At 40.2% G+C, this 12,383-nt stretch overlaps 1 protein-coding gene across 1 annotated transcript in view; it reads left to right on the top strand.

Annotated features, from left to right (window-relative positions):
* LOC106573557 (uncharacterized) overlaps positions 1 to 11,716 on the top strand; it is a 46,284-nt gene extending 34,568 nt beyond the window's left edge. Inside the window, exon 3 of the mRNA XM_014148700.3 lies at positions 7,919 to 11,716. Coding sequence (XP_014004175.1) covers positions 7,919 to 8,337 — 419 coding nt within the window. The 3' untranslated portion in view covers positions 8,338 to 11,716. The remainder of the gene's footprint in view (positions 1 to 7,918) is intronic.
* The last annotated feature ends 667 nt before the right edge of the window (positions 11,717 to 12,383 follow it).

Consider the following 12,383-nt stretch of genomic DNA (forward strand, 5'->3'; position numbering starts at 1 on the left):
GTTTTGTGCTGCTTCCATGTTGTTGTCATGTTGTGTTGCTACTAGAGTTGCAAAGGGTTGGAAACTTTCCCGTAAATTTCCAGAATTTTTCCGGAAATATTCCATAGGAAGTTAAGCCTGGGAATTTTGGGAATATTGCTTAAATTCATCAAAAAAGTTAGCTTGTAACAGTGAACCTGGGCAATTCTAGGTCTTGTGGCATATTTTGGTTAAACTATCCTCAATTCAATGGAATTGCAACCCTCTGCATGCACAGTGCATTCTTCCATCACATGTACAGCTGATTCTCAAGATCTTGCACACGATGCTCCTGAGCCCACACTACTACACTGTCTGAGCCAAGGACTGCATGCTTTCTGGTAAGTTTTGATTACAATACTGGGTGGGGTGAATATATTTTATATGACATACATCCTTTTGTTGTTAACTAATAAATAGTAGCCTACAGCAAAGTGTGTCTAACTTGTTAACAATTTCTGCTAGTTCGTTTTTGCTACCATGTGGGTTTTAGCTTGCTTGAGCCTGCTACCTGAGGAGTTATAATTCACCTGTTTCCATACATGTTTCATTTTAAAACATTTATCTTACAAAGGAGTTGTTTAATCTGGCTGCTTAACTATTTATCTGTACATAGAATTGTATTTGGGTATTTTTTACAATTTTTTTTCTAATCTTTACAGGAAAATGCCACGGGCACTACCTGATGTGTGGAGACATTTCACTGCAGCTAATGTAGAAGGAAAAGCGGTGTACATTTGCAAATACTGTGCCAAATCATATGTGAAGAATGCAACAAAGATGCAGAAAGAATCATCTGGCCAAGTGCACAAGCAACCTCTGACAAAAGTCCCTCTACATCTATTCGAGGTGAAAATGATGAGTCAGACACCTTATCAATAGCAACAGCTCATGGTCTTCCTGGAATCAGAAGTTTTCTTGACTCAATGGAGGAATGTCGTCAGAGAAATGCTGATGAATGTCTTGCTCGAGCTGTGTATGAAACTGGTTCACCTCTGATGCTCACAGGCCATGTGTATTGGAAGATATTTTCTGAATGTTCTTCACCCAGCATACACCCCTCCAACCAGACATGCTTTATTTACTAATTTGCTGGATGCAGAGTTCAACAGAGGTTTTCTTTCTATTGTGTTATTGGACTGTACGTTTATTCCATGTGTAACTCTGTGTTGTTGTTTGTGTCGCACTGCTTTGCTTTATCTTGGCCAGGTCGCAGTTGTAAATGAGAACTTGTTCTCAACTGGCCTTCCTGGTTAAATAAAGGTGAAAAAAATAGAGTTCAAGTGAAGGTCAAGCAAATCATAGAGAAAGCAGACTGTATTGCAATCATCTCTGATGGGTGGTCGAATGTTCTTGGGCAAGGAATAACTAACTACATCATCTCCATGACCATGGACCACAGAAGGTATTTGCACTGGTGACAGACAATGCTGCGAACATGAAGGCTGCTTGGTCTAAAGTGGAGTCCTACCCTCACATCACACCCATTGGCTCCGCAAGGACATCATGGCACTGAAAACAATGGTTGCTTGTACACTCTACAAGAGAGCCAATGAAATGGTTAGGTATGTGAAGGGTCATCAAGTTATAGCAGCAATCTACCTCACCAATCAAAGTGAGAAGAATAAAAGCACCACATTGAAGCTGCCCAGCAACACCCGTTGGGGTGATGTTGTCATCATGTTTGACAGTCTCCTGGAGGGGAAGGAGTCTCTCCAAGAAATGGACATATCACAGTCTGCCGATATGGACAGCCCCATCAAGAGGATCCTCCTGGATGATGTATTTTGGGAGAGAGTGGTAAGCAGCCTGAAACTCCTGAAATCTATAGCAGTAGCCATTGCACGCATTGAGGGAGTCAATGCCATCCTGTCTGATGTTCAGTCTCTGCTTGCAGATGTAAGAGAAGAAATCAGTACTGCCCTGCCCACTTCACTGTTGCTCCAAGCAGAGGAAACTGCAGTTCTGAAATACATCAAAAAGCGTGAAGACTTCTGCCTGGAGCACATACACGCCGCAGCATACATGTTGGACCCCAAGTATGCTGGCAAGAGCTTCCTGTCTGGTGCAGAGATCAACAAGGCCTATGGTGTCATCACTACCGTGTCTCTCCATCTTGGCCTGGATGAGGGCAAGGTTATTGGCAGTCTGGCGAAGTACACTTCCAATCAAGGGCTTCGGGATGGAGATGCAATATGGCAGTCGTGCCAACATATCTCATCAGCCACCTGGTGGAAGGGACTTTGTGGATCTGAAGCTCTTTCCCCTGTTGCCTCCATCATCCTCCAAATCACACCAACATAAACCGCCTCAGAGCGCAACTGGTCCTTGTTTGGGAACACACACCAAAGCACACAACATGCTGACCAATACAAGGGTTGAAAAATTGGTGGCCGTCCGGACAAATTTGAGGCTTTTTGAACCTGACGGTTGGAAAGTGACAATGAAGATGAGGCTTCAGAGTCTGATGTTCAAGAGGTGGACATTGAGGAGGTCCAGGGAGAAGACATGGAAGCATGAGAGGAAGACAACCAAAGCTTTAGTTTCTGGAATATCATTTTACAGATGTATGTTGAAAACGGTTTTGGGAGATGCGATGGGTCATTGGGGATCACTCAATATTCTCTTTCTTTTGTTGTTCAATGAAATCATCCCATGTGAAGAGTCAACTCATTGAATTAAAGTTCAATTCGTAACTAAATAGTTTTTAAAAATTTATATTGGAAGGATTAAATCATTTGCAATTATATCTACATATGATAAGGTTAAAGGTTTATGTTTCTGTCTCCATATTATATGGTAAATACAGTTGAAGTTGGACGTTTACATATGTAACAGTGTAGGTTCCGTCCCTCTCTTCGCCCCAACCTGGACTCAAACCAGGGACCCTTGCACACATCAACAACTGACACCCCACAAAGCATCGTTACCCATCGCGCCACAAAAGCCACGGCCCTTGCAACGCAAGGGGAAACCCTACTTCAAGTCTCAGAGCGAGTGACGTCACTGATTGAAACGCTATTAGCGCGCACCACCGCTAACTAACTAGCCATTTCACATCGGTTACAAATACACTTAGGTTGGAGTCATTAAAAGTAATTTTTCAACCACTCCACAAATTTCTTGTTAACAAACTATAGTTTTGGCATGTCGGTTAGGACATCTACTTTGTGCATGACACAAGTCAGTTTTCCAACAGTTGTTTACAGACAGATTATTTCACTTATAATTCACTGTATCACAATTCCAGTGGGTCAGAAGTTTACATACACTTAAGTTGACTGTGCCTTTAAACAGCTTGGAAAATTCCAGAAAATGATGTCATGGCTTTATAAGCTTCTGATAGGCTAATTGACATAATTTGAGTCTATTGGAGGTGTACCTGTGGATGTATTTCAAGGCCTACCTTCAAACTCAGTGCCTCTTTGCTTAACATCATGGGAAAATCAAAAGAAATCATCCAAGACCTCAAAATAAATTGTAGACCTCCACAAGTCTGGTTCATCCTTAGGAGCAATTTCCAAACGCCTGAAGGTACCACGTTCATCTGTACAAACAATAGTACGCAAGTATAAACACCATGGGACCACGCAGCCATCATACCACTCAGGAAGGAGACGCGTTCTGTCTCCTAGAGACTAACGTATTTGGTGCGAAAAGTGCAAATCAATCCCAGAACAACAAAGGACCTTGTGAAGATGGTGGAGGAAACGGGTACAAAAGTATCTATATCCACAGTAAAACGAGTCCTATATCGACATAACCAGAAAGGCCGCTCAGCAAGGAAGAAGCCACTGCTCCAAAACTGCCATAAAAAAGCCAGACTACGGTTTGCAACTGCACATGGGGACAAAGATCGTACTTTTTGGAGAAATGTCCTCTGGTCTGATGAAACAAAAATAGAACTGTTTGGATATAATGACCATCATTATGTTTGGAGGAAAAAGGGGGAGGCTTGCAAGCCGAAGAACACCATCCCAACCGTGAAGCACGGGGGTGGCAGCATCATGTTGTGGGGGTGCTTTGCTGCAGGAGGGACTGGTGCACTTCACAAAATAGATGGCATCATGAGGAAGGACAATTATGTCGATATATTGAAGCAACATCTCAAGACATCAGTCAGGAAGTTAAAGCTTGGTCTTCGAAATGGACAATGACTCCAAGCATACTTCCAAAGTTGTGGCAAAATGACTTAAGGACAGCAAAGTCAAGGTATTGGAGTGGCCATCACAAAGTCCTGACCTCAATCCCATAGAAAATTTGTGGGCAGAACTGAAAAGTCTGTGCGAGCATGGAGGCCTACAAACCTGACTCAGTTACACCAGCTCTGTCAGGAGGAATGGGCCAAAATTCACCCAACTTATTGTGGGAAGCTTGTGGAAGGCTACCTGAAACGTTTTACCCAAGTTATTAAACAATTTAAAGGCAATGCTACCAAATACTATTTGAGTGTATGTAAACTTCTGACCCACTGGGAATGTGATGAAAGAAGTAAAAGCTGAAATAAATCATTCTCTCTACTATTATTCTAACATTTCACATTCTTAAAATAAAGTGGTGATCCTAACTGACCTGAGACAGGGAGATTTTACTAGGATTAAATGTCAGGAATTGTGAAAAACTGAGTTTAAATGTATTTGGCTAAGGTGTATGTAAACTTCCGACTTCAACTGTATACCCAATGCAAAAAACATCTATATTTAAATGGTATTTATATTAATTTGCATATATTTCCTTTCATTCCCATATATTCCCGTTAATTCACATATATTCCCGTTAATTCCCACGGAAAGTTTCCACCTCTGAATATTCCCCAAAATGTGCAACCCTAGTTGCTACCATGCTATGTTGTCATGTGTTGCTGCCATGCTATGTTGTTGTCTTAGGTCTCTCTTTATGTGGTGTTGTGTTGTCTCTCTTGTCATGATATGTGTTTGGTCCTATATTTTTATTTAATTTATTTTTATTTTTAATCCCAGGCCCCCGTCCCTGCAGGCCTTTTACCTTTTGGTAGGCCGTCATTGTAAATAAGAATTTGTTCTTAACTGACATGCCTAGTTAAATAAAATAAATACAAATAAATAAGAGCCACCTGGCCTTGTGTTAAGACACTGTCCTTACACACTGTCCCTTTGGCTTTGGACTGGGCATTACTGAGGGTTCTTGTTATCTCTCATCCGCTGATGGGCATTCTATTTTCAAACTACCACAAAGTAGGTTGCAAAACTGAGCGGAATTTCTCCAAAGTCATTTTTACTAGACCGAAATTTCTATCCGGTGTCCTTTTTCTGGCCCGGACTCAGAGTATGACTCTCAGACCATTATTCAGACCATCCAGTAGAGATGTTCTATGCGAGGTCAAGAGTAAGATCAGCTAGCCTAATCACCTAGCCTAATCACTTAATCTTTCATGCTACTGCCAGGACATGGGGAGATCTTCACACAAAACAAACGACTGAATCGCAAACCATTTGGGGAAAAAAATCACTTTGGGAAGGCCTTTTTCAGTTTAATTTGTGAATGCAAAGAACAACAAAGTGTTGTTGCTTGAAGACCACCATTGATTAAAGTGTCAGTCAGTGCGGCAAGCTAAAGCAGGGCTATTACAGTGTCTGAGTTTGTAGGGTTTAGTGTTTAACAAGCTCCCTGGTGTTTCAAAAGCCTTTTAAGTAAAGGTTGTGTCCTGGAGGGGATAGAATGAACTGTTAACTACAGCTCTATCTATCTTTAGAACAGCCCGGTGACCATAAGGGGCATAGTAGCACAGAATTGTCAGACAGATGAGCATCATTTTTTATTATCTTGTGAAGTAAATACCTGAAAACATAATTAAAGGGGTAAACTGCGATTGCTTCATCAATTTTTAGACTTTTAAATGAATTATATATACCCATTGATTCTTGAAGAATATAACTTATAAATGCCTCATCAGCTTAGTTCAATTGTCGTTTCCCATCATAACCCCAAATATACAAATATTTTACTCCATCGTTTGTAAATAATGAAATTTTAAACAAACACTGTATAGCCTCAAAACATGGTTAAATCTAATCTTGATCTCATGGGTGGTCAGTCCTTCCATCCATAGTTATGTCTATTTGAGAATGGTTACATTTCTCCTGCCCCATCCCTCAGCTCTTAACCAAAATAGAGGAGAGGTGACCGTTTTTTGTTTAAACTGTAGATGCTCCTTTAATTGATATGCATATGCCTCTGTTTGTATGACCATGTGTATGGAATCCCTTTCAATTAATAAAAAGGTGTTATTTGTCTATACCGTTGATGCTGTCAACACATAAACATGATGTGATCTCTACAGGCCCATTGAACACAAAAGTAAATCAATTCTCAGGGTTCTATAAAGTTTTACCTCATGTTCTGACAGAATTGTTTTGGTATTTGGTAATCCCTATGGCATGAGGTTCTGGATCAGATGTTGAAATCCATTGGGCATGGGAAAGAAGTTAATTGACTCCTAATGGAGCATGTTGAGAGCTTCAAGTTCCTTGGTGTCCTCATCACCAACAAACTAACATGGTCCAAGCAGACCAAAACAGTTGTGAAGAGGGCACGACAAAACCTATTCCCCCTCAGGAGACTGAAAATATTTGGCATGGGTCCCCAGATCCTCAAAAGGTTCTACAGCTGCACCATCGAGAGCATCCTGACTGGTTGCATCACCGCCTGGTATGGCAACTGCTCGGCCTCCAACCGCAAGGCACTATAGACGGTAGTGCGTACAGCCCAGTACATCACTGGGGCCAAGCTTACTGCCATCTAGGACCTCTATACCAGGCGTTGTCAGAGGAAGGCCCTAAAAATTGTCAAAGTCTCCAGCCACCCAAGTCATAGACTGTTCTCTCTGCTATTGTACAGCAAGCGGTACCGGAGCGCCAAGTCTAGGTCCAAGAGGCTTCTAAACAGCTTCTACCCCCAAGCCATAAGACACCTGAACATCTAATCAAAAGGCTACCTAGACTACTTGAGCAAAAGGACTAAACGGGCTAAGAAAGCATCGAAGCCATGTTCCCTGCGGGAGGTGGAAGTGACTGCCAGTGAGCTGGGTCTGGGCTAAGTCATAGACTGTTCTCTCTGCTATTGTACAGCAAGCGGTACCGGAGCGCCAAGTCTAGGTCCAAGAGGCTTCTAAACAGCTTCTACCCCCAAGCCATAAGACACCTGAACATCTAATCAAAAGGCTACCTAGACTACTTGCATTGCCCCCCCCCCCCCCTCTCTTTTACGCCGCTGCTACTCTCTGTTATTATCTATGCATAGTCACTTTAGTAACTCTACCCACATGTACATATTACCTCAATTACCTCGACTAACCGGTGGTGTCCCCGCACAATGACTCTGTACCTGTACCCCCTGTATATAGTCTTGCTATTGTCATTTTACTGCTGCTCTTTAACTACTTGTTACTTTTATTTCTTATTCTTATTCATATTTTTTAAACTGCATTGTTGGTTTGGGGCTTATAAGTAAGCATTTCATTGTAAGGTCTACACCTGTTGTATTCGGCGTATGTGACTAATACAATTTGATTTGATTTAATGTGTAAATGTGCTGATGTTTAACATGTTGAACTATATTTGCAAAGTTGCTCTACCTCATTTACACAAAGACTCAGCCACAGGTGTACCAGACAAATTGCCATGGTCTGAAAGGAGACATTCTATTCCTATAGAAAAACTTGAAAACTTGTACCAACAACCGTATGGATCTTTTATCTTTTTATTTTTCAAACTGACATAATGGTTGAGACTGTGGTTTCACAGACATTCAGAGCTCTTCATTGTACCACAAGCCATGCTATAGCTACAACAGATGTATTGTACGGTTCTTGTGGTTGTATATTCCTTTGGCATAACACCATCTCTTCATCTCTTCTCTGCAGTCATGCACATGTTCCAGAGCTTTACAGATGGGGAGCTGAAGAAGGTGATCGGGACTCTGGTGGAGAAGAAGGCACAGCAGGAGGCCAGGCAGGAGGCTAGGCAGAGCAAAAGGACTAAACGGGCTAAGAAAGCATCGAAGCCATGTTCCCTGCGGGAGGTGGAAGTTACTGCCAGTGAGCTGGGTCTGGGCTACTACAGCGACGAAACGCTGCTCTTCAGGTACTGCAGCGGGAACTGTAATGCTAGCCGCCGCAACTACGACCTCATACTGGAAAAATGGATGAGGAAAGGCATCTCAAAGAGGGAGAGGAGACCCTGTTGCCGGCCCAAGGAGTACGATGACATTTCCTTCTTGGACAACAGTAACAGATACCAGACGCTCCACGAGTTTTCTGCTCTAGCGTGCGGTTGTGTATAACACCTCGATGGTGGCCATTTTGACTTTCCAGATATTGTATCGAACATGGGAAACGCAACAACTACTGCTACTACAAAAAAAAAAGAAAAAAAAGAAAAGAGTACACAAGAATTGATCCCTACAGTATGATGCCAGGGAATACGGACATTTCAAACTACCATCTATTCTACCATCTGTTCATTCATTTTGTTTGTTTAGCTTTCTTTGCCTTTCATGGGATATTTCTCTGTTGGTTTATACATTGTATGTCCTAGGATTATACATTTGTCATCATGGGGCAATCACAGTTAAAGCAACAATTTGTTGCTTGATTGTGGACTATGTAGCAATGCCTCCACTACCAATACAGAAGACCAGCTAAGGTATAACTAGTGCATTGTACACTGCAAGTCTGTTCTTATACTACACTTGTAAGTGCCTGGTTTATTTTTTCAGGAATTAGTGTGTAGAAGTGTGTACATGGAAAATAGTAGAATAATATAGGGAATGCCAAGGACGACATGTACAGTATACAAAAGGATGAAACCAACATGAAGCTACTACAGTGTGCTTCTCCACATCTTCTTGATCTGCACCATTGACAACGCATGAGGTATCACTAAGGCAAGTCCAATGGAGCAGCAACAGCAGTACTAGGAAAGACTAGAGGCTTGGAGAAACATGTATAGCAGGCTTCACCCATTATATTATGTGTATAGGCACTCCTTCATATCACAGGTAATGAACTGAATCATGAAATGTCCAGCCTTCATCAGTAACTATGAAAATCTACCTCATTTATGTTGAACGATAATGGACAACACCCGATATAAAAACACACGTACATGTTCTTCAACAGTTTCCTCTGTATTCATCACTAGGACCAGACTAAAAGGAGATATTTTAGTAATAAATAATGGCCTAAATTGGCATATGAAGCTGTAGGGTAAAACAAAATAAAAGAACTAGCCCACAGCCACATGCCTGTTACATGCATGCTAAATAGAGACTGTATGGGCGATTTAGGCTTAATGCCAACAGCTTGTTAATCAAATGGAATGGCTATAGCTGTATAAATAGGCCAGTTCCCAGAAAGAACAATCCAGCAGCAAAAACAATGTGCTATCAAAAATCCCTATCCTTCTACAGCAAGATCACAATGAGCTCATGAAATATAACTTAAATGGTAATACAGCAATGCAGTCTTGTTTGATCATCTAGACAGATTGGTGCATTAAATGGGTGACTGCTGCATTGTAAATGTGACTGAGAGGGATTGTGCTTCAGTTTTACCATGAATTAACCTCTGCAAATCCATACCATTTGCGCAAATCCCGCAATAGACTACCTTAATCCACTTACCTCCTTTATAACTGACTTGGCCAAAAGCACTGAGAAAGAGAGAGAAATACAAGCCACCATGCAGCATGCTATTTTTTTGTCACTAGAACACTGGAGATGTAAAGGACTAGCCATTGGTTTTAACCACACATGTAATATAAATGTTACCAGAACAGGTTTGAGCAGCAATACGTGTTAATACGTGTTTTATCAAACAGAGTTATTTTCTGAAAACAAAATGGAAATCATTCATTAGATTAATTGTGGCCAAATATATTTATAATAAAATTAAAATAACACACCTTAGAAAAGTTCAAGAGCAATACAAAAAATTTTTACTCGAATGACATGAGTCCAGAAAAAATCTTTCAATCTTGAAAACTGTAAACAAATAATTATAGACTGAGTGCTATATCGAAATTATAGATTTTACCTAAGCATCTACAGTGTAGTGTGAGGTACAGTTAGGTTTAAATGGAATAGTCTGAAACCAGTGGGAGTACCTCTTCAAGAGCCACTGAACACCCTGATTGGCAAGTGTGTTTTTCTGTTGCTCAACGAGATTTCAGTCTGTGTTTTCTTGCTGTTCAGTGGTGAATCGCTGTTTTCTGACCGATTCTGCATTTGTTTAATGATGTTTGTCCCCCATGAGAAACTGTAGACAGGAACGCCTATTTTACTTCCTTCCTTATCTAAGATAACTCAAGAAATCTGTAATTAATTTTGACGTTTTTGTCTAGGATATTTTAGTTGTGCAATTTAACTAAGTGTGTTTGGTGCAGTTTTTCTCAAGTTAAAAAAATTTGTGACGTGTTGTCTTATGCAAACAAAGTCGGAGCTGCTGGGCAGGTCTGTCTCACTGTCTATGCTATTGGATAGAGAGCAATCACCGCAGCTGTTCACCCCATGTTAGTGAGCAAATAGACATAATCAAATCAAAATCCAACCTTCATTTACCCGTTTTAGACGAGACTGACTTCATTACCAAAATTATCCTATTTACACTTTGTAGTCAATTTTGACTGTAGAATAACTGTTTCTGACTCATATCGATGCAACATAGGCCATTTTCAAAGGGATTCGTTGCTTTTGAAAGGCAGTCGCTCTTTAAGTTAAGACCAATCAAATAATTAGAGCAGACAGGTAATTAAAGGCCTATGCTGGCGTTAAACCAAGAAAACAGGCCTCCCCAGCTAGGGACCAAAATAGCCTCAAGTCTAAATGTGCTTAAAAACCAAAGGATTCCACACTCTCTGAACAATCAGTACACAGACAATCGCTATGCAGGTTAGCTGTAGCTGCTGCTAGTGAGAGGATAATTATGCCTAGAGCTCTTCAAGCTTGAGGTGACATGATGCTATATAGTAAGAACCATTACTAAGTTTGTGCACTAAAAGGAACTGGCTTTTGATGCCACCTTGCATGTATAGAAATGAGCATATCTCTGGCATGTTACAAATGCTCCACGTTGTTGAGGACATCTCAATCAAATAATGAATTTTTTAAGGACTAATAAGATATGCAATTTAGTTTTGCCTGTTCAAATGGTTGACAATTTAAGAGAAAAGAGCAACTAGAAAACAAATTGCTGTCTTAATGTTGATGATATGTATTTGTCATTATATATTTTCATAACCCCTATATTTGCCATCACAATTTACTAAGACTACGCAGTGTTAAAATATTTATGGGTTGAAATTCCCTCAGGATTCCTTTGTTTCCTCTCTTGGCCTACCTAGAATGCTCTCTCAAAATAAGAAGAGAATGTTTTGGAAATGACAAACAACAACCTACAGCTCTGGCATTGTTGGACTATGCTGACCAACTGCAGTAAAGTTGATGCAATGCATCTGTATTATAGATAATATATATTTATTGGAGCTTAAGTTATGGTTTATTTATTTAGATAGCATCATCGAAAAAGAGGAACATGTTTATTTATTGAACTATTGGTGCCAAAGTGGAGTGTATGATATTCTAAATATTCTCACTGTTGAATAAACTTAATCTGCTTAAAAATATAACATTGTATGTTCTTCTCTTCGAAAAACTCCCATGTACAATGGCACACACATCCCTTAAAGTGATGTTACAGACATTTTGTATAATTTCATCCAGTAGTTTTGAAAGTAGCGCTTATGAGCCAAAACGGGTCCCCGAAAATTGAGCACAATTCTGTAAAAAGTAATCAATTTTGTATGATATGTTACATCCTACAATTGTTGTTTTTTTATTTAAGAAAAGAAAAAAGCAGTCATACAATATCCTACAAATGTGTAAGTGCTTAAGATCCTGTTCAATCTCTTTAAGGAGTCAATTTTCAGACCTCTCTTCAATGTGATTGCAGTGAAGGAAATGACATAACAGTTGCCAATGACCATCATGAATCTTCTAATACTTCTGTATAATTTATTTATTTTTATTTTATATAACTTTTATTTAACAAGGCAAGTCAGTTAAGAACAAATTCTTATTTACAATGACGGCCTACCAAAAGGCAAAAGACCTCCTGCAGGGACGGGGGCTGGGATTAAAAAAAAATAATACATAAATAAATAACATATAAATATAGGACAAAACACACATCACGACATGAGAGACAACACAACACTACATAAAGAGAGACCTAAGACAACAACATAGCAAGGCAGCAACACATGACAACACAGCATGGTAGCAACACAACATGACAACAACATGGTAGCAACACAACATGGACGCAGCAC

This window comes from Salmo salar, chromosome 16, assembly GCF_965601325.2.
Source record: "Salmo salar chromosome 16, fSalSal1, whole genome shotgun sequence".
NCBI lineage: Eukaryota > Metazoa > Chordata > Actinopteri > Salmoniformes > Salmonidae > Salmo > Salmo salar.